Source organism: Fusarium tjaetaba (assembly GCF_013396195.1).
Source record: "Fusarium tjaetaba strain NRRL 66243 chromosome Unknown NRRL66243_c0000037, whole genome shotgun sequence".
NCBI lineage: Eukaryota > Fungi > Ascomycota > Sordariomycetes > Hypocreales > Nectriaceae > Fusarium > Fusarium tjaetaba.
This window is the reverse complement of record NW_023501233.1, coordinates 129,943-151,384: the sequence shown is the minus strand read 5'-3', so window position 1 is coordinate 151,384 and position 21,442 is coordinate 129,943. Positions and strand designations below refer to the sequence as shown.

The following is a 21,442-nucleotide window of genomic DNA, read 5'->3' as shown; positions in this document are numbered from 1 at the left end:
TAAGGCGAAACCTCGCTATCCGTATACTGCCCCTCCACCAAGGCCCCTGTTCGGCCCAATACAGAGCCCACGACTCGACTACACAAACACTAGCTTAGTCGTTGGGTAGGTAGGTAGCTGCCTCGTGCGTACGTGCTCGAGTTGTCCACGTATAGCGCACGTATACGGCGGACGGATACTCCTTCACTCCTCTAGGGGTCGAGGCAAAACTCTTGGCTTCTACGCATGCAGAACAGTCAGACATAAGGAGGACTTACTTGCCAGCCACTTTCACCCCCTGCACACACAACTTCTCTCTTCAACTGTCGAAACCTGTCTTCTTCAACAACAAGAGCCATCCCCAATCCGCAGTTTCCGGTTCTCCGAAAATCCCAAGCTGAATATCAATCGAGCCGGCATGGTCAATCCCTAAAGGCCCTCAACTCCGCCACGAATTTGTCCACCGAGCTCTCCGATATTTAAAACCTCCACGGACGCGAAATCTTTGGTTGCCGCTAGAATACCATACAAAATGGCGGGCATTGAACAGCTTGAAGTTCATAGCAAGGCATGTTACTAGCTTTCCCTGCATTACAGATGCCGCGCGCCAGGCACCATACGAAGAATCGACATAAACTTCTGGCTAACACGAAACTAGTCGTATATTGTTCGCTGGGTCAAAGTCGACGAAGGGAATACACTATCGTGGAGCGTACAGCCTCACAAGAAGTCCATGTACGCGCACCTCCATCTTATGCCGCTTGGCGCGAACCTTGAATGAAGCTGTGTACTAATATGACTTCAGTAATTTTGGCATTGTCAAACATCCCGGCAGCGGTGCCACCACTTTTGCGTCTTCCACAGCTGAAGACTTGAATAATGGAACTGAAGAATCGGGTGGTACCTCGGACGGGAAGTCTGCCCGCTTCTCGAAGAAAGATATAAACGCACAAGAGCTGCTAAAAAGCAAAGGATTTATACCCATCAAATGGATTGGTAAATGCGAAGCGGACAAGGTGTCCATTGGCACGTACGAGGTCAATCGCGACCAGAGCGGAATGTACGGCCTCGTGTTCGATAACACGTTCTCGAAACAGACATCCAAGACGGCGACTTTCGTGGTAATGACATATCCTACGGGGGCACCTCCTCAGACTTCATCACATTTGCCTAATCTTCAAGCACCGAAAGCTGGAGCTAGCCAAACGAGTCTCGGGCGGCACAGTAGCCCTAGGCTTGACGGGGTTGCCTCTGCTTCACTAGACAGTCTTCACAGTCACAACGCCGTAGCAAACGCGAACTCCGTTTCTGGCCGTAGCGAGGTTGCCTCGGGCAATTACCATGTAGGTGTTCTCCACAAGAGGCGTCGCAAGAAGGGACAAGGCTACGCTCGCAGATTCTTTTCGCTTGACTACTCGACATGCACTCTGTCGTACTACTATAACCCTAAGTCCTCCGCGCTCCGAGGCGCTATTCCCCTAAGCTTAGCCGCCATTGCTGCAGATGAGCGACGAAGAGAGATCAGCATCGATTCCGGCGCTGAAGTCTGGCATTTGAGAGCCCCGAACGATAAGGAATTCCAAGACTGGGCACATGCGCTCGAAAAGGCGAGCCGCGTTGCAAGGGGCTTGGAGACGCTGGACCTACCCAAGAATGATCACTTAAAAATCAATACACGCCAGCTTCAGCCTGTTCATCAGTCCTCTCCTCAAGAAGACAGGGAATGGGAGCAGGTCGAATCCCTGGTTAGCCGCGTGGTTGGCACACGCGATGCACTTCGACGCCTGACCCGTGAGGTCACAGCCCAAGCAAAACCGCCACCAGTAACCAGTCCTCAATATCTTTCACCTGGAGCCGCGACTAGTGCTATCGACGAGAACGACACGTATTTCACACCCCCTCCCGAACAGAGGCGCTCTTTCTGGAGAAGAAAGTCAAACACTCCTGCGATATCCCCTGCCACGCTGGGAGCGCCAACAGCTATGGCAGTACCAGCGCCAGGTGGCGTCACTACGACTATTTCTGCCAATATGCCGAATCACTCAAGGAGACAATCCAAGGGGCTTGGTAGAGAGGAGAGCTCGCTGCAGGATCATTGTCAATCACTTCTGACGGACCTTGACTCAGTTGTCTCCGAGTTCACTACACTTATCAACAATAGTAAGCGCCGTCGCATGCCAGTGCCCTTGTCCGCAGGTGGCGTGTCAAGGAAGAGTATAGACACTGTTTCGACAGCAGACGAGTTCTTTGATGCTGAAGATGCCAACTCAGCCGTTCTTAAAATTGATGGCAGCGAAGACGAAGCTTCACGATCAGAAGAGGCAGAAGACGAGGAGGAAGATTCCTTCCGAGACAATTCTTCTGTGTCGTCTATAGGAGAGAATGACACAGCAAACTTGGACGATGCGTCTCATCTTTTCCCCACGAAACCAAAGAGCCTTACACCGTTGCCGATTGAGCAAGCCGTTACCAGGAGATCAACCATACCACCTGCAGCTGCAGCCGCACCGAGTTTGATCGCATTCTTCAGGAAAAACGTCGGCAAAGATTTTAGTACCATCAGTATGCCCGTTACCTCGAACGAACCGTCATCTATGTGCCAAAAGGTGGCCGAGCAGTTGGAATACGCACAGTTACTAAACCAAGCTGCAAAGCAATCTTCTCCAACCGATAGACTCTTGTTCGTCGCAGCGTTTGCAGTCTCCCAGTTTAGTAGTGGTCGAGCCAAAGAGCGTGCTATCCGGAAGCCCTTCACACCTCTACTGGGCGAAACCTTTGAACTGGTTCGAAGCGAAAAGGAGGTGCCCGGAGGCTTCAGACTTCTAGTCGAGAAGGTCCAGCATCGACCTCTTCTCCTCGCCATGCAAGCAGACTCAGCCAACTGGTCGTTCTCCCAATCACCAGCCCCCGGTCAGAAGTTTTGGGGCAAGAGCGCTGAAATCACGACAGACGGCCGTGTTCGAATTGTGCTACGTCTATCAAATGGCTCCGAAGAGCGATATTCATGGAATATTGCTACTATGTTCTTGCGCAACGTGGTTATGGGTGAAAAGTACGTGGAGCCTGTAGGGACAATGCATGTCGTCAATGATAGTACATGTCACAAGGCTGCTGTTGAGTTCAAGAGCAAGGGCATGTGGGGTGGACGTATTGAGGATGTCAGTGTGGAGATTTTCAACCCCGAAGGAGTAAATACAGGCAGCGGCTTGGTTGGTACATGGACCAACAGCTTGAAGACAACAGGCAAAGGTGGCGGCCAGGAGATTTGGCGTGTTGGACCACTGGTGGAAAATGCTGCCCAGACATTCGGTCTCACAACTTTTGCTGCCAGCTTGAACGAGATTACAGAGATCGAGAAGGGCAAACTGCCTCCTACGGATTGTCGCCTGCGACCTGATCAGCGTGCATACGAACAAGGCGCTATCGATGATGCTGAGGACCTGAAACAAAAGCTGGAGGAAGCTCAGCGCGGTCGACGCCGAGAGCTCGAAGAGCGGGGTGAGACATACAAACCTCGATGGTTCGTCAAGGTCGAGAACGCTCCAGAGGGTGAGGAAGTGTGGAAGCTCAAGACAGGAAAGGATAGTTACTGGGAGGAGCGCGCAAAGGGAAGCTGGCAAGGGGTTGAGGACCTCTTTAGGCTTACGTGATGATTGATGAAAGCTAGATAGACACAAACATTGGATTCCGTTTTTGATACCCCTTAGTCGAATGAATTGTTTGTAGAGTTCTTATGGAGTGTAATCAAGACTGTTGGTTAAGAAGACAGGTCGGTGATGGGAGTTTAACATAAGATAGAGTGTGTGCAATAGTTAGAAGGATGCTTAGGCCATCACTGTTTTAGAGTCAGCTTATAAGGTAATGCTGGCCAAGCTTAAGACGGACGTCTTGATTGAGGAGTTAGTTTTAGGTATGTAAGATAAGTTGAAATTCAAATGATGATCATGCAATCTTCCTCTTGCAGACCCGGGTAGGCAAACCATAGGGGGTAATAAAACCTCTGACATGAGGATAAGGTGTTAAAATCAACTGGTTAAAAGAACCTACTAATATACCTACTGTACACTAAACTTGGCTAATATTTTCATCGCTTGGGGTTGAGGTCTCACGTTTTCTTGGCTCCCCTACGCAAAGTGTCACTTGGAACCTCCTATTGCAGCTAAACAAAGCCAAGCATTTTCTTGGCTCTGAGATATAGTGGTGACCCGTCTTTTGGTGCATGTACTGGCAGGGGATGTGACGCACCCCAGGTGAGGTTACCAGATGAAAAGAGGGCCTTTGGTATTGTGAAGAACCACAGTGTTTCACACGAGGGTCGTTCTTGGCTGAGCGCCCAGATCTTAAGTTTAATTATGCAGCAGGCGAGATGTGATATTGGCGTTGCGGTGAGAATGCTGAGGCGAGTGGTTGTGAGGGATGAGGGATCAGAGACGAGCTTGGAACGAGGCAGTGCAGGGTGATCGACGTGACGATTGAAATTTGGCCTTGGCCTCGGTTGATTTGACGGGTCTAGGAGATAAAACCAAGCAAAATCCATGTCAAGTGCTACTCATCGTCATAGGGTTCCAGTCTTAGCAGTCGGAGCTCAGATTGGCTGATGCCAGGATGAAGAAATGTTAAGACTCAAGATATGCGGTATCTGCCTGTACTTTGATATAATACACGGAAACGGTCTCAACAATAATGGGTGCTTGACAACTAACAAGATTTTGGTAAGCTAAGTACTAAGCCATACGAGAAGTCGAATTTCTATTCTTGTTCTTCAATGGGATAATACGGTATGGCCCATAGACGTGAGGGCCTGGGCTCCACTGAAGTTTAGCGGCACGGGAGTGGCAGAATGACCCCTGCCGATCATTGAATCTGCAGGTGAGAATGGATGGAAGAAATTCTTATTTGTGCTATTAGTGACAGATACCCAGGTAGGAAGTTTCTTTTAAGCTTACCTGGATACCTTGGTTATGAGGCGAAAGTCTTGACTTGATAACAAAACCTGACGGAAGCATAAAACGAAAAAGAACTCTACGAGTCACTCAAGGTATCTAAGGTATCTACCTACTACTCAGACATTCAATGCCAACCCCAGGCCAGCCTTTACCAAGCATCATGATGAACAAGGCAATATGTAGAGGGACTGTGCCACCAACTGGAGCCGTTTAAAAAGGAGCCTCAGGGGGGGTTACGAGACGAGTTTCAGCGGCGCGCCAATCGCTGATCAGGAGGCGCTTGCTCCAGCCGAAAGGGAGTGTCATGCATGAGCAAGGGGAGGCGTGTACCGATAGCTTAAAATGCATTACGACGACTTTGGTGGGTCAATTGAATTTCAGCATTGAGCGAAATCCAGGCCAAGAAACGAAAAAAGAGAGGATAGCAAGTGATGCCAATGTACTACAGGCCTTGAACCTGTCATAGAACCGGAAAGGTTGAGTTTCTGGACTCTTGGTTTGTGGCTGAGCACTCTTGAGAATTTCTTGTCATCCATATAGTAGTTAGGCGTTGAGGTGTTTGTTGACACAAGTGAGGTATACGAGTGATGCAGCACCATGGGCAACACTAGCCAAAATACGGATAACAAGAACAGAGTTTTAAAACTAGAGGCTGAGAGGGCAAGATGGTTAAATGTTTGTTTGTGTCGATCCTCTTTATAGTGACGAGTACGTAAACATACCGTACATACTTACCTACTCGTCACCTACTCATGACCTACTGATAGCCACCTCGTTTGTACGGATGTTGCAACAGTTTGTTCTTCACCAAGCGACAAGGGACAACACATCAGTAGACTTCACACCACTGGCCAAGTCTAATTCTTCAGCGATAGGCTGGTTTAGTACAGATACAGCCCATTTATTCGTGTACCTGATTTCCATCTTCCAAGTGTAAGCAAAACAAGACACAATGTGTGATGATGTAAATGCCGGTAGATGACAATTCAAACACAGTCGTTTCATCCGACAAGATAGTTTCACAGCACTGAGTTACTGGTACACACAAGAGCATTGTACTGCTGGATTTGATCGTCAACCCATCATCATGCTCTCTTGGGCCCTTCGAGATTAGGTAGGTAGTAGTAAGTAGGTGTGCCAGCATGAATTTGTGGAAACTGAAATTACTGGACCAGACGTGCCCCACGTTTAATCCCCAATCCATGGCTTCCCCTTGGATTCGACGGAAGCCCATCCAAGCCTTCCAAGGAAGAGATGCCCACAGTGGCCGGCGTTAGACGCTTGGACTGGCCACCTCAGTTTCCATTCTTTCTTGACCTGGCGCCTGGGAGCGGAAGAGTCTGCATCGTTCGTCCAATGGCTCAATTAGTACCGTAAAACGAGGCACTCACTAACTCACACACTCATTAGTCGGTAGGTTTAGTACTTATCCAGACACCCCGTCTCTCCCTAGATTGGTAGTGGAGGTTAGTACCAAGATAATGCCGAGTGCTCCAAGCTTAGGTAGTGGGTACTGAACTTACAGTACTACAGTAGAGTACCAGCCCATTTCAGGGATCAATCACTTGCCATCCAATCCAATATCCCTTGATACCACCACTATCCACGTTCTATCCTATCCCGCTGTGTCATTCTGTGATGGTCGATTCTAGTTGGTCCTGCCTTGTCACTTTGTACCTACTGTATGTACTTGTGCCACACCCCAGCCCATCATGGCCATCCCGTCTTCCCACCTCCAGTGCCTACTATTTTAAACCCCCATTCCAACCTCCGTATCACGCTCGCTTTCCCTCTCTTCTTCTTCCTCCCTCCATTGATTTTTTAATTCCTTCAACTGCCCTTCCAACCGGTTAACGCCTTTCTGTCGTTTTCTCTCCGGTCGTGATCTTCTCTCTTCTTTCGTTCCCACCTCCCAACTCCCTCGTTGTTGGTTTTCTTCTACTTGGACTGTAATTCTACTTCCTCACCCGATCCACTCATTTCGATCATTTTCCACCCTCGATATCGTCTCTTAACGACAATTCTTGAACCGTATTAATCTGCCGCCATACCGTTCAAACAACCAACTTAAAATGAAGACCGTTGCTTTCCTCTCCGCTTTGGCGGCTGTCGCTTCCGCTACCCCTACCCTCAAGGAGCCTCCCAGCAAGCGTGCTTCCCTCCCCGCCGTCTCGGTTTCTGGCAATGGTTAGTAGTCAATTGCCTCAAGAGTAGGATGTGTAGTCAATGTTGACAATCAATTAGCTTTCTGGGCTGACAAGGACCGATTCTACCTCCGAGGTATCGACTACCAGCCCGGTGGTGCCTCTGCTAACGAGGATCCTCTCGCCGATCCCGATGTTTGCAAGCGTGATATCAAGTACTTCAAGGAGCTTGGCGTCAACGTTATTCGCGTCTACGCTGTCGACAACAAGGCTGATCACGACGAGTGCATGAGTGCGCTCGACGCCGCTGGCATCTACCTCGTTCTCGATGTCAACAACCCCAAGTACTCCATCAACCGTGCCAAGCCCGGTCCTTCTTATAATGCCGCCTACATCCAGAGCGTTTTCGCCACCGTCGAAATGTTCGCCAAGTACGACAACACACTCGCTTTCTTCTCCGGAAATGAGGTTATGAACGACGAGAAGGATACCGACAAGTCCGCTCCCTACGTCAAGGCCATCACTCGTGATATGCGAAACTACCTCAAGGCCCGCAAGCTCCGCCAGGTTCCTGTCGGCTATTCTGCTGCCGATGTTGCCTCCAACCGCATGCAAACCGCTCACTACATGAACTGTGGTTCTGAGGAGGTTCGATCTGACTTCTTCGCTTTCAACGACTACTCCTGGTGCAACAGCGACTTCAAGACCTCTGGCTGGGACGTCAAGGTCAAGAACTTCACCAACTACGGTATCCCCATTTTGTAAGTCGATTCATCACTCATGTTGGCCTCTCCTAACCTTGCACTAGCCTGTCCGAGTACGGTTGCATTGAGAACCGCCCTCGTAAGTTCGAGGAGCTTGAGCCCATGATGGACAGCCAGATGTCCTCAGTCTATTCCGGTGGCCTTATGTATGAGTACTCTCTCGAGGACAACGACTACGGTATCGTCACAATCAAGAACGGCAAGGTCACAACCGAAAAGGAGTTCGATCTCTTCAAGTCTGCTCTCTCCAAGTACCCCATGCCCACTGGCACTGGCGGTGCTGCCAAGACCTCTCATGGCGTTGCTTGCCCTACATCCGAGTCCGTCTGGCAGGTCGACCCCAGCTACCTCCCTGAGATGCCCTCCGAGGCCGAGAAGTACATGAAGGACGGTGCCGGCAAGGGCCCCGGCATCAACGGCAAGGGATCCCACTTCGACACTGACAGCGGTACCGCCACTGCCAGCGTTGCCATGGGCTCTTCAACTTCCACGGGCTCTGCCTCTGCCTCTGGTGATGATGATGATGACAGCGGCGCTGCTAGCCTTGGCTTCGGTGCCCTGTACGTCTCCGCTGCCGCCACTCTCTTCACCCTCGCCGGAACCCTTTTGCTGTAGATGGCAGGCGTGCCGTCTCTTTATTTGTTTTCCTTGTTAGTGTGGGGATTGCCTTGTGGTCAGAGTTATGATTTAGGGCCCCCCTCTTGGTTTTCATGATAGGCACAAGATGTTGGGGAAGAGCGCTTGATTACTTAGTTGGGCGCGCTGCGCTGGGCACGCCGGGTCCGTATTTTTTCAACAGGAGCATTGGCGTCTAGCCCAGGCAGGGCAGACGACCCGGAAATGATTATAATGCTATCTGGGCGGTTATCGCCTTTGTCGTTTCAGTTAAAAGGATTTAGTGCCGAAGCACGTTCAATAGACTTTCATTAAACTCGATACGAATATCCACTGCTTCAACGGTGTACACGTTACAAACGTTAACTATTCATTTGTAGGTACTACCTGAGGGAGCTAAGGTATGCAACGATCAATTGTGTCGCACGTGAGTTGAAAGTTATTAGCCGTAGAGCCTGGGCTAGATTTGGTGGGAACCTCGGCATCTCCATCAGCAGCCCACCTCTGACATGGGTTGTGTCGCAGCCAAGATCAAGCTTAGTACCTTACCCCATGGGACAGTTTAGCCCGAGATTCTTTCATCCCTTATAAGTAGTACTCTTCTTACAATACCATTCATACTCTTCTCTTTTCAACGTAATCGCAACTGAGTTAAAAGTTCACACAATGTCTTCCACCGCACCTCTTCCCGCTTACACATCTTACAAAAACATAATTGTCAGCTCACCAAACCCTTTCGTCGCTCATGTCGAGATAAACCGACCCCAGAAGCTCAACGCCTTTACTCAAGAACTATGGCTCGAGTTTGGGCGTGTCTTCAAGCAGCTCAGCGGTGATGAAGACGTTCGTGCTGTTGTAGTCAGCGGCGCTGGCGACCGAGCCTTTACCGCAGGCTTGGACGTGCAGTCTGCGTCCAATGATGGAATACTCTCTGGTTCTCAAGCGGATATCGCCAAAAAGGCTAAAATAGTGAGAAACCACATTGAGGAATTTCAGGACTCGATTGGCGCTATGGAGAAGTGCGAGAAACGTAAGTGTGACTGGTCCAACGATTTGCTATGATGGATCACTGATATGTGGGATTTAATTTACAGCTGTCATTTGCGTGCTTCATGGTGTCTCTATTGGCCTTGCTATTGATATCGCCTGCTGCGCTGACATCCGCATCTGCGCCTCCAACACACGCTTCGCCGTCAAGGAAGTTGATATTGGCATGGCCGCTGATATCGGAACCCTGGCACGTCTGCCCAAGCTCGTTGGCTCAACATCATGGGTTAAGGACGTTTGTCTCACGGCCCGAGACTTCTCAGCACAGGAAGCATTATCAGTAGGATTTGTGAGCCAGGTTCACGAGGGCAAACAGGCGGCTGTGCAGGCTGCTGTGGCTCTGGCAACCGCACTTGCTGACAAGAGCCCTGTTGCTGTACAGGGAACGAAGGAGCTGCTCAACCACGGCAGGGATCATACTGTTGCTGAGAGCTTGAGGTATACGCAAGTATGGAATGCAGCGGCTGTGCAAGGCAAGGACTTTTCGTCGGCGTTGATGAGTGGATTGAAGAAGACGAAGCCGAGGTTTGAGAAGTTGTAGTTTAGCTGTCAGGTGTTCGAAAGGACCATAGACGCATGTCGTTCGGGAATGAAATTGTGTACATATTTCGGTGATTTCATATGCTCAAAGCTTACTCGGAACCGGACTCCTCTTCAGGAGGAAGGTTCTCTTTGAGTCGCTGGGAATGTGTTAGTCAAACAAAGCCATTTTCAGTCGCAAGTAGCTTGGGTAAAGATGGTGCTAGCAGTTGAACGTACTTCTTCGAGCTTATGCTTGAGCGTTGAAACCATGGTCTCTTTCACAACCACGCGTTCATCGTCGAGATCCTCAATGATGTAGTCATGGTTAGCACTGTCGATGCTGACGATGATGGACTTGATCGAAGGATCGCACTCGATAAGAACGCCTAGCATGAGTAAGCTGGGATACTCAGTGCCCAGAAAAGAGTGTGAGACGAACCTCTGATTGCACGAGGCATCTTGGGCCAGTTCGCGGAAGCGCAACAATAGGTCCAGAAGATGCTCCAAGATTATAATGAGGTTTAAGTTCAGGTTATGGTTGACGCTCCCCCATAAAAAGGGTGGAGTTTAATGGCACGGGAGCCTTGCATGACGCACGGACCATATGCCATTTATCTAACGTTAGGTAGGTAAAGCCTGCATGGAATCATCAGATGCCATTCCAAAAAATGTTTATTCATCCTTCGGCTGCGCAACGGCAAAGCCCGTAACTATACTGTGCCCGGTTTCGCAGAGCTGTTCGTTTGGGAAGCCGAACTTAATCATGTGGCAAATTGGACCCGGGCACCAAATGTTACCTCATCGCCATCGTACTAAGCTGAGCGTATTTGTGTACATGACTGTTGCAGCGTATTACTTAGTCGTTGTATAAGTGGCATTGCTTGTTCTCAATACGCCACTAGTCCAAGGCAGAGTTGAGAAGCTGTAGTCTAAGGGCTCGATTTTTCATACCAAATTCTCTCGTTTATCTGTCGGTATTTTTCAATTTGTTGTATCCGACTGGGCTGTGCCCATCATAGATATCATGGTCAGAATAGGTGACAGGCGGCCGATTTGTCCCGGCTCCACCGGCGGACGGCGACATTCAACGGTCCTCACATACTGGTACACATACATCCAGATCTAAGCTACTGTACTAAGCCACTATGATGAAGTCACCTCGACAGTGGGGGATGATCGGCTACGCGGCTCTGTAATGGAGGCATACGAATGCAAAATGTTAAGGTAGAAGCCGAGGGTGCACAAAGTACAAAGAGCTGCCCTTCCCCCCAGGTTTGGAGTCGGGAGTCGGGAGTTGGAGTTACTTACTAGATGACGCCCCTCTATCAAAGTCTCTGACCTCACACCTTGACAGTCTATCATTTTGATGATTCTTGATTCTTGACGTCTCACAAACCAAATAACAAGAATAACAAGTCCTTTATATACATATGCATTTGAGATTCGATCACATACAGATCTTGTCTTCGACATCTGATAATTCAGTCCAGCCAACATATATCAATATCATTTGATCGAGTACCTCACTTATACACTATAACAATACATCTGCTATTGTGATGGCCACAAACGACAATACCGACGACAATACCGGCTTCTCATTTGGTGCACAGCCCTTTGCCTGGGTTCTCATTCCTCTCTTCGTCATCTTGGTTCTCGGTCTAACCACCACCGTCATCCAAGTGAGACGACGTCGACGCCGTCGTGGGAACCAATGGCCCGGCCAGACTCCCGGAGCTCCTGTATATACCGGCCTCCGCGGTGGAAGAAGAACGGGAAATCGCCGATCGCCATGGAATGGCACCAGGTCTGAAGAAGGGCTCAATGAACTGGGACAGGCACCGCCGCCATACGATGGTAAAAAGGAGACGCAGGATCCCCTGGAACTGCGGGACCTCGAAGCCGGGAACAGGCCGCCTGAGTATCCTGCTGAGCCTGCGCCGGCTGTAGTGACGGATGGTCGAAGAAGTTGATTGTTGGACTTTGGCTATTGGATGATGATTCCCCCCCATATGTTCGTTCTTGGACCGTTCTATACCTACCTTTTTGCCTGGAGTTAGAGAGGGATAGGCCGGAAGGGTGTGTATTTGAGGAAATAAATGAATCAAAATGAGATTACGTATCGATTGATATTGCCATAGTAATGAACAGTTCTGTGTTTTTGTCTCATGAGATAAAGTCGAGTTGGGTTTACTGATATCCGTTCCGATCAAGCTTGTCCGATTAGCGAGACCACTCTGTACATCAAATAGTCGTGCAGAGAAAAGATGTCCGGGAGACTCAAGTGAAAGTGTGGAAAAGCTAAGCTGAACGATGAACTGACACTCCCTCCCTCTCTCTAGGTAGACAAGTTTTATCGTCTTGGTCTCTATAATAATTCAGATCTTGAGCTTGCCTGAATACTCATATATGAATTGCTAATCAAATGAATTCAAAGAAACCGAGTGGAAGGACTAAGAATACATGGTTGCAGACTACATGAGGAAGTCATCCTCTTACAAGCCACCGGAAGCAGAGTGCCATACGGGTCGTCTGCGTGTGATACGACTGGCCTCAGAAGACCCGGTTGGCTGCATGCATCGAGGACGGTGTCACAGGTGATGCTGTGACCAACTTCCACGAGAGCTAATAGCACCAACAGGACGAAGAGGTCTTTCCCTGTGGTCTTGCAATGCTGGAAGCAGGATGTCGTGGTGACAAACTAACCTCAACACATGGGATCGTAGCAATAGCTACAGTAGTTAGTCGGGGACTACAATAATGGACTGTAAGTGCTCTGGGCCAATACTAATTGTACCGAGCCATGAAAGGGGTACTTCTTTTGCTCTCTGGGCTTTAGTTGACAGTTTGCTTTGGCTCGCTGCAAAACCAAGGAGTAAGTAGTGCCTCATGAAAGCCTTTGAAGACTCTGTGAACTTTGGCGGTAAGCCTGGAACAGTCTCGTTGTCGAGAACATTTGTTACAGGTCAAACGATATAGAAAATTGAAAGTTGGCCTGGATCCAAACTTCAGGGGTGTCCCATGCCTTTTTGATGTGTCTCGCATGAGTGAAAGGGTCTTTGCTCGGGGGATCCACAGAGGGTTTGCGAGATCTTATGATTCATTTCATGCTTGTAGTTAAAGCCTAGTTCGCCTCATCTTGACAAATGGATGTTTGCGGTGAAATAGGACAGGCAGATCAGGATAAGCCTATACCATAATGGAAGGTAGAGAGGTGGTTGGAGAGGATATAAGGGGCGTCAATTAAGCAAATGGAGCCGTGGTTTCTTAGTGTGATGATGGAGGAGGCTGGAGATGCGAATGGGCTGAACATGAGCGGGAGCGGCAGAAGTCAATGTTCCGAATCGGGTTATGCCTTGAAAAGATGGAAAGCTACTCTGTAGACACGAGTAAAGTTGAGCCGTGGCAAGTATGATTTTCAGGAACATGTTAAATCTATCCGTATTAGGTGGTGGTGTTGAGGTCAAGGTTTTGGTCTGGGCGCTAGATTCGACCAAGAAGCTTCTAAAGTACTATTATGTTTGGAACCGGTGATTTATCTGAAACCGTGGATAATGGTACCTTATTCTCTAATTAAAGATAGCGACATACCGTAATTAGGCTATTCCTTAGGAATGAGAGTGTTTCATAATAGTTTGAAGACAATTCCGATCCTCATAGTGAGTGATTCAGCCCTACAATCCACTCACAAGAGCGAAATGAGTGCCTATGGATCCGAGTGGAGGTCGGACTGGGACTCTGGTGATCTTTTTGATAAGATTGCTCAGCTAATACCGCGTATCTTGAACTCTTTACGGAGCGACTTGGGCAACTTGTGAAGTTATGAGAAGCGCTGACGGTGTCAACAAATGCAGCCTCATCACGGGCCTCGCCCTCATGGTCTGACTTGTTTTATTAGTCAAATAAATGAGGCTCACTCGAATGATTCTTTTCCGTCTCTAGGGACGCAGCCACCCAGCCGCACCTTTCCCATCCTGGCCCGAAGCTGGGGCCGTGGCGCTGAACGAGGGACGGCTGAAGTCTGAAGATTTAATTACAGTAATAGGCGGACAGGGGTTGGAGTGATTGACGAGGGTGATCAAGTGAAAAGAGAGGCTGGGGAAGAGGATTGTTTGGGAGTGCAACGATTGCCGGGACCTGATTCGAAGGGAAAACAGAAGATGAATCGTTTTACGACAGGGGATTTGTCGTAGACTCGTAGCAGAGGTGGAAGCCCAACGTTTGTCTGCCTGTCGTGGTTTGATACTGGAGCATCTGAGCATTGGATGTATCTAGAGAGGCAAGGAGGCTGGTTCTGCGTGGCAACTGGCAACGCAACAACTTGGAGACCACTAGTTGGAATATCCTGTTTTGATAGAGAGGGAGGATGCTTATTCGATACTAAGGAGGAGTTGGATGGGATAGGATGGTCATCACATCACACACAGCAAATCACGTATCACACACATGGAGCGTTACGATGAACTCGTCGGGCCTCGCTACTGTGCATCCAATGTGTGCTCTGCATGTTTCCTGCACGTTTTGGTGCATATCTCGGTCCCCTCGTGTCCTTGGAAGATCGTCCATTGGCAGAGGAACCACGGGCATAGCGTGCTGAGCTAGGTGGCATCCCGGCGGGCCGGCGCTATTGGACAGCCCGCCTCGGCAGAGGTGCCAGAGACAACTCATCACCCCAAGGCACTAGCCTGAAAATGAAAATCTCGAGGGCCCAGCCGCTGAACCAGGTGGATCTAATATTTACCTACTCCGTAGAGCTAGAGTGTGATGACTACCAGTAGAGCCCGAGGACAACACAATCCAATCTGATATATGTTGTCGAACGAAGTAGATTTGTTGGTGTTGTTTAGAGCAATACGCAGAAGAGATCCATACGGAATCCAATACGGATACCTAAAACATCATAAGCTTCTTGGTTCCACTTATGCTGGCTGACTCTAATAAGTCGCATGCCTACCTACCTAGACTTTTCGCATCAAGATCTTCCTCAATACACCACGAAGCCATACATCATCGATAATTTTAGACCTCGCTCATTGAAGCTCTAAACTTTAGCGCGTGCTGTGAGTTTACCAACTACCTATCCGCACTCCATATCCCATCAATATTGCACAAAGATTAAAAAGAAAGACGGCCTGACCGTTCCGCATCAACTCAATCTGTTTTCCCCAACCTCCAGATCTTTCGCCCAACCTCCTCGATTCCCCTTGACACAACTGCACCTAAATTGAATACCCTGCTCCTTTCCCCCCCCAATCAGTCTTGATCATACCTTGTATCCGTAATCCTTCTTGGTTTTCTGTTTCGGCTCTCTTCCGCTCCGTCTGACACTGACATCTGGCGGTTTTCAGTTCTCTGTTCCTTGTTAATTGCTAGGTTTGGTTGCTGCGGGCAACTTTGCTGGCCCATTCTTTTTTCTTAGCCCCCCCAAGGCCCCAGGCGTCCCCCGCCGAGCTGCCTGACCTTACCTTACGGGATCCACATCCCATGAGCCTTCACACCATCCTTTACAATCGACCACGCCGCACGTCGCATCCTTAACCCTTCCCCCAAATATTTCTCCTTCTCGAATTCCCCACGGAACCTTGAGGCTTCTAAGGCCAGGTCAAATTCGAGTCGAGTCGAGCTGTGTCGGTTGTCGACTCTTGTAAGTAGGCATCACTATCGACTGTCCTGTCTCTGGGTAGTTGGTAGACGTCCAAAGTTATTTCCTTTCTTCTAATCGGGTCGTTTGTTTGTAAGTCTCTCATCCTTCCTTTTCCCTTGACCGTTGCTTTACCCTTCTCCGCTTCATGAGTCGAGCGTGTCGCTTTCAACGCATGTGGCGATTCGTTACCCCATATAATCGGCCTACACCGTTATTTCTCCTCCGTTGGGCACTCGGGTTTACTGACATGTCCTGCTAGACAATCTTTGTTGCTCGTTGATTCCGCATGTCTTGATATCAAACCGTTAATCAACCAACCCCTCCTCTCCCACCGGTGTTTCTCTGCATCCGCTCCGGATCGCAGTTCCTGGGAAGAAAGGGCCCCGAAACACCTCCACTTAAGAGCCTCACCAGATTTACGATGGGTGTATCTTCCAGAAAATCTCTTCCACTTCCCGCCCCTACCGAAACCGAGACTAATACCACCCCCACCGATCTCACAACAACGGTGGATGGGGTGAATCCCGGTGACGAGAAGTCCTCCTACTCCATTCCTGAAGACGGAACACCCGTCACCATTGCTACCCGTGGACACAAGGCCAGCAAATCTCAGACCTCATTGCTCATCGAGTACTTCGAAGGCGGCAAGTCAACTGTCGGTTCCACAGGCGAGCGACGTCCTAGTGTCCGTGTCCGCCTTACACCGTCCAAGAGAGGCCGTTCCGATCACCATCTTCAAGTCACAGAAACAAAAGGCGCTCGCAACACCTCTGTGACTCGACGGATACCGTTGGGAGATTCTGAGTACTTCGACGGGGACGACGGCAACAGCATGAGCTCCTACGCTTCTGCTACCGAAGAGTCCAACGTCTCGAGAAATCCAATTGACATTGAGATTGATCGTAGCCACACTGGACGACGACGACGACCTGCCAGCCCATTGATCCCTTCGGAGACCTACAACGTCAACGCTTCAGACATATCCGCCATTCCATCTGACAGCTTTCTCGACGGCGACGCCAAGGGCGACAGTCCATCAGCAACCCGAGAGATGGTCGCAGCAGCTGGCGCTGGTGCACTTGCCGGTGCTGCAGTAGATGAGTTGAAGAACCGGAAGAGTCGAAACAGAGACAGGTCAAAGGTGTCAGAATCAAAGTCGTCGAGGGAAAAGTCGACTGCAGAGAGAAAGCGTCGACCAAAGAGCAGGACCAGCAGCGTTTCTGAGAGGACGGAGGAGCCTATTAAAGCCCATCGCCGTCGCTCTAGCAGAAGTCAACAGGAATCCAATGTGTCAGGACTTGACTCGAATGTCTCAGCTTCTCATTTGGCTCCCAGCCATCGCACCCACGCAACGCATTCCTCACGCTCAGATGTCTCAAAATCCTCAATCAACAACCCCAAGCTCCTCGAAACAGTCGAAGACGCCATCCGCCGCTTGATTCTGCCCGAACTCAACGCTCTAAAGCGAGAGACCAGCAAGAGGGAGAGCCGACGCGATTCCTTTACTTCGTCTGCCACATCAGTATCTAAGGATGAGTTAACCCCCGACCGCCGGCGGTCGTCAGGTCAACGGAATGAGCCAAAGGATAGACGCAATAGAGAGGCTCGTCATGTCCTCGAAGCTAACTCTGATGTGAGCCATGATTCTATTGAGGATGACTACCAATACGAGAATGAGAATGTTACACCCAAGCGAAGTGGTGGTGACATCCTCAAGGCTGCTGCAGCCGGTGCAGCAGCAGCAGGCATTGGCTCATCACTCCTCTCAGATAGCACACAAGGCGACCGAAAGCCGAGAGAAAGACGGCGACGGAGAGCCGAGTCTGCTCATAGCCGTGGCTTGAGCCGCGACCATCATGCTGACCAGTTCGACGACGATCCCGTGGTTCCTCAGCCACCCATGCCTCTAATGAGTGAAATTAACCCCTCGGAAATGACCAGGACTTCCATCCGATCTGCCGATACCGACAGGCCTCATTCGGCTAGCGAGGAGATCACGCCTGTTAAGAACATTCCGGGTGGATATGTCTCTGGAACCTCGACACCTACGCCTTCAGCAACTCCCTCAAATCTCGAGACAACATTATCCACTCAGCACGCCAACGTATCTCATGGCGATTTGACTGCTTTGCCGCGCGGTCAGAAGGATTACGTGGAAGAATATGAACCAGACGAGTATGGCCAAAAGCATCCTCTCGAACGACAAGGCCAATATGAAGAAGATGACATTTCTGACAACGATTATCCTGAGGGTGGATATGATAACTCCTATTTCGCTACCCAGGATGTCCCTCCTCCATTAAAGTATGTTCCCTACCAGGCTGGTGCTCGAGGCCTCAGCCCTATCCCCAGTGTTTCTGGCTACACTGAGGGCGGCAGCGAGTATCACCCTCGTAACTCCAGGAGTATGCATTCTACAAGTGATGCTTACTACGAGCGATCTGGGGATCGTCGCAATAGCCAGTCTACGCCTTCTCTGAACTCCCTTCAAGAACGAGAAATGGGCCAAATGTCACCTCAAAGTTCTGGTGTAGGTTACCGAAACACCACCTACACGGATGACAGCGAGTTGGACAAGGTCGCGTCTGGACAAGCTGTCCGTGGCGTTGGTGCCAACCCCAACCTGGTTCACCCTCCTATGGGGCCTGAATCAGCAGTTGCTTCACTCGTTGAAGGCTCGATGCTCGACCAGTCCATGCTGAGCGGCTCCTACAGCGACTACCCTGGTCCTCGCGACTCGACTCTCTCTTATGACGACCAGTCAAGGACTTATAGCAGCCGCGGTGCGAGCCCCGACAAGAACTACATAGATGGTAGTGAGTTGGAACCCGAGAGGCATGCTACACCTAGTGCCAGATCTCATACCAAATCACAAGAGTTCACTGAGTATGATCTGGATGAGCATGGCCGAAAGGTGCCCCGAACAAGGTCACCCACGGCGTCAGAAGTTGCTATTGCGACTGGCGCCGTTGCTGCTCTCAAGGCGGCGCAGGGTAAGAAGCAAGCAGCTACCGAGGAGCCAGAGGAATACCAGGGCGCCGGCGTCTTCCGTAACAAGTCCTTCAAGGAGCGTACTTTGGAAGGTCATGAGCCTCGTAACACTCCTGCTCACAGCATCGACCGCCTTTCTTATGATGACTCACCCAAGATGACTGCAAGTGGTCTCCCCGACTTTAACAATCCCATGCCTGAATTTGGCTACATTGATGACGATGTTCACACCAACCCTTCGGTTGTCCAAGAGCGTCTTGATGGCGAACACCACGATGATGCTTCTGAAGGCCGAGCAACACCCACTCCCCGAAATGTTGCCGAGCAACGCGCTGAGAGCGCTGCCAGCAGTCACGGACCTGGTGCCGCTCAAGTTGCCGGTGCCGCTGCGCTGGGTGCTGCCGCTGGAATGGCTGCTACCAATGCTCACAGCCGTGAACCCAGCCAGGATCAAGATGAGTGGCAGCGGACCTCTGACGACCGCAAGCGAGACACTCTTGTCACCAACCCATATGAGGACGCCAGTCCTGTCGCCAACCCTGCCCTGAATGACAACCTTTTGGGAGCCCGGGGTTTTGGGGCTCCTTACCACACCGGAAGCCCTGGCTTCGGCCCCAAGTATGACGAAGGCTATATGTCCAATGGCAATAACCGAACTCCCGATCTCCAGCCCAAGGGTAAGGCTCTTCAGCTGTCTCTGCCTGGATCTCCAAATGATGCTGGCCAGGACCCCTTCTACGCCCCCAAGGACGCTCGTCACCTCAGTGGCATGTCTCAAGGCATGGGGTCACCATTCTACGATGCAGCCACTGGTCAAGGAATTGACCGCATCGAGAACAAGGACATTGTTGCCCTGATGCAGCACCTGATGGTTCGAGATGCCCAGCGCAGTGCCCGCGATACGGAAATTGTTGCACTGCTGATGAACTCTGCCCTTGAGATGCGAACTTCTCTGAACGAGCTTAGAAACCTCGTCCAGGACACTAGCGACGATGTCATTTTCGCCGGCGTTGAGAATACTGAGAAGCTTCAGAAGGCAATCAATGGCCCTCGCCCCTACCCTGGCGCCCGATCGGTTCAAAGCATCTCCCAGGTTGACACTTTCAATGAAGCCGCTGCCAAGAAGAACCTATTCAAGCGAGCTTTCCAAGGTCTCAGCAACAAGGGTACGAGTGACTTCAAGCGTATTGAAGAAATCCTGATGCAGATTCTCGGCGAGGTTGACGAGCTCAAGGGACAGAGCACCGTCCCCCCAGTTTCCACCAGTGGTGGTCGTGGCCCCTCATTCGACAACCTGCAGCCTGAGGGCCACTTCGAGCAAGATCGAGGCTACGAGCCTGAAGGCAACTCGACAATCACCCCCAGCCAGTCTGGTCACTTCTCGCTCTCCCACTCCCGATCTCGGCTTGCCAACGAACGCAAGTTTTCTGATAACCGCATCAGCACCGTTGCTGAGCACGAGGATGAATACGAGCAGGCCCATCCTAGCCCGACTGGCGAGCGCAGCAACCCCAATATGCTGACACCCGAGCGATCAGGCTTCCAGCGCGGAAGTTCTGCTCCTCTTGATACACCCCCTCAACCATCTGGTGTTGCTCAGCCAATGAGTAACGAGAATACTCCTCGCACAACAGAGAAGCAAAAAAAGCACAAGTCCGGTCTTTCGGGTTGGTTCCCCAAGATTTCCAGGTGGTCTGGAACGACAGCCTCCAGCGCTGGCAAAGGCAAGAAGGAAGCCAAGTATGATGACTACCCTCCCTCGCGCTCAGGATCTAGCTTAGGCGAGTATAACGATGGGGATTACAGTCATGCCCCTTACGCAGAGGACCAGCTACATACCGGATTCTCCCAGCAAGAGCTCGCGTCGGCGCCCAATGCTGGTGATGCCATGCCAGCGCCTCTCCGCCGCGAAATCAACCATACTCCTGGCAATGCACCCAAATATCAGGTTCACCGAAACTCATTGAACCTACAACACCCCCAGCCCAGACAGGGCCAGACAGAGCGCTTCCGCAATGCTCTGGAGTTCTCTGCTCAAGAATACAACGTCCCCATGACACCTAGGTCGGCAGATTGGGGTGGTTCGGTTTCGAGCTTAAACCAGATGGCTCAAAACACCAACCGATACAGCCAGGCATCATCAACAGGTGCTCCGCAGGACCCTGCCTACTGGACCACATCTCCAACCGGCCCCCCTCGACCTCCCAAGGAGCCCATCGAGCCCACTGGTAGCCCCTCAGCTCTATCTCCCCCCAGGGGTAGCCGCATCTCCAAGTTGGCCAAGGGTAGCCCCGCCCCTCATCCCAGTGATGAAAGCGGATATGCTACTATGAGTGGTACTCATGTCAGCCACCTCACAAGCAGCCCCAAGCCTGAGAACCGTAACCTCAATGCCGCTTTGGGTGTCCCTACTCGTCGACCTAGTGGGCCACGAGCCATGACCCCTAAGAGCCCTGAGGATGAAGCTCGTCGACGCAAGCGAGGTAAGTTCGATTTGATCCGTATCTAATATCCATGCCTCTAACCTTTGAAGCAGATACCTTTGGCAGTGTTGCATCTCATAACACGGATGACACGGAGACCTTTTAGAAAGGGGATAACCGTGGCAGCCGTCCACTACCGAGATGCTGATCGATATATTATCGGAGAATGATACAGTGCCTTGCTTCTTGACACCAAACTTGACTCTCCCCCTGGAGGTTCTGGCTGGTGGTCAGTTGTATGAACTTTCTATGGACATGAAACGGCCTTCAGGTGGACGACTTTGCTATTAGCGCGAAAAAGAATGGC

The 21,442-nt window shown here is 50.6% G+C and overlaps 6 protein-coding genes across 6 annotated transcripts; 5 read left to right on the top strand and 1 right to left on the bottom strand.

Moving 5' to 3' along the window:
- Nucleotides 1–511: 511 nt before the first annotated feature.
- On the top strand, nt 512–3,629 carry FTJAE_2088 (OSBP-related 7; the record flags this gene model as incomplete). Its single annotated transcript, XM_037348245.1, has 3 exons — nt 512–535; nt 638–714; nt 785–3,629. 3 exons carry the CDS (start codon nt 512–514, stop codon nt 3,627–3,629), a joined length of 2,946 nt encoding a protein of 981 aa, XP_037210832.1.
- A 3,368-nt stretch (nt 3,630–6,997) lies between these two features.
- Nucleotides 6,998–8,448, top strand: FTJAE_2087 (1 3-beta-glucanosyltransferase gel1; the record flags this gene model as incomplete). The annotated part of the gene is made up of 3 exons (XM_037348244.1): nt 6,998–7,112; nt 7,170–7,830; nt 7,878–8,448. The coding sequence occupies 3 exons, from the start codon at nt 6,998–7,000 to the stop codon at nt 8,446–8,448; spliced, it is 1,347 nt and encodes a 448-aa protein (XP_037210831.1).
- Nucleotides 8,449–9,114: 666 nt separating this feature from the next.
- On the top strand, nt 9,115–10,036 carry FTJAE_2086 (delta3 5-delta2 4-dienoyl isomerase precursor (ech1); the record flags this gene model as incomplete). Its single annotated transcript, XM_037348243.1, has 2 exons — nt 9,115–9,478; nt 9,543–10,036. 2 exons carry the CDS (start codon nt 9,115–9,117, stop codon nt 10,034–10,036), a joined length of 858 nt encoding a protein of 285 aa, XP_037210830.1.
- Nucleotides 10,037–10,127: 91 nt separating this feature from the next.
- FTJAE_2085 (RNA polymerase II transcription factor B subunit 5) lies at nt 10,128–10,475 on the bottom strand (the record flags this gene model as incomplete). The annotated part of the gene is made up of 3 exons (XM_037348242.1): nt 10,128–10,175; nt 10,255–10,403; nt 10,457–10,475. 3 exons carry the CDS (start codon nt 10,473–10,475, stop codon nt 10,128–10,130), a joined length of 216 nt encoding a protein of 71 aa, XP_037210829.1.
- A 1,101-nt stretch (nt 10,476–11,576) lies between these two features.
- On the top strand, nt 11,577–11,990 carry FTJAE_2084 (pgaD domain protein; the record flags this gene model as incomplete). The annotated part of the gene is made up of 1 exon (XM_037348241.1): nt 11,577–11,990. The coding sequence occupies one exon, from the start codon at nt 11,577–11,579 to the stop codon at nt 11,988–11,990; it is 414 nt and encodes a 137-aa protein (XP_037210828.1).
- Nucleotides 11,991–16,082: 4,092 nt separating this feature from the next.
- Nucleotides 16,083–21,241, top strand: FTJAE_2083 (uncharacterized protein; the record flags this gene model as incomplete). The annotated part of the gene is made up of 2 exons (XM_037348240.1): nt 16,083–21,135; nt 21,189–21,241. The coding sequence occupies 2 exons, from the start codon at nt 16,083–16,085 to the stop codon at nt 21,239–21,241; spliced, it is 5,106 nt and encodes a 1,701-aa protein (XP_037210827.1).
- Nucleotides 21,242–21,442: the final 201 nt, after the last annotated feature.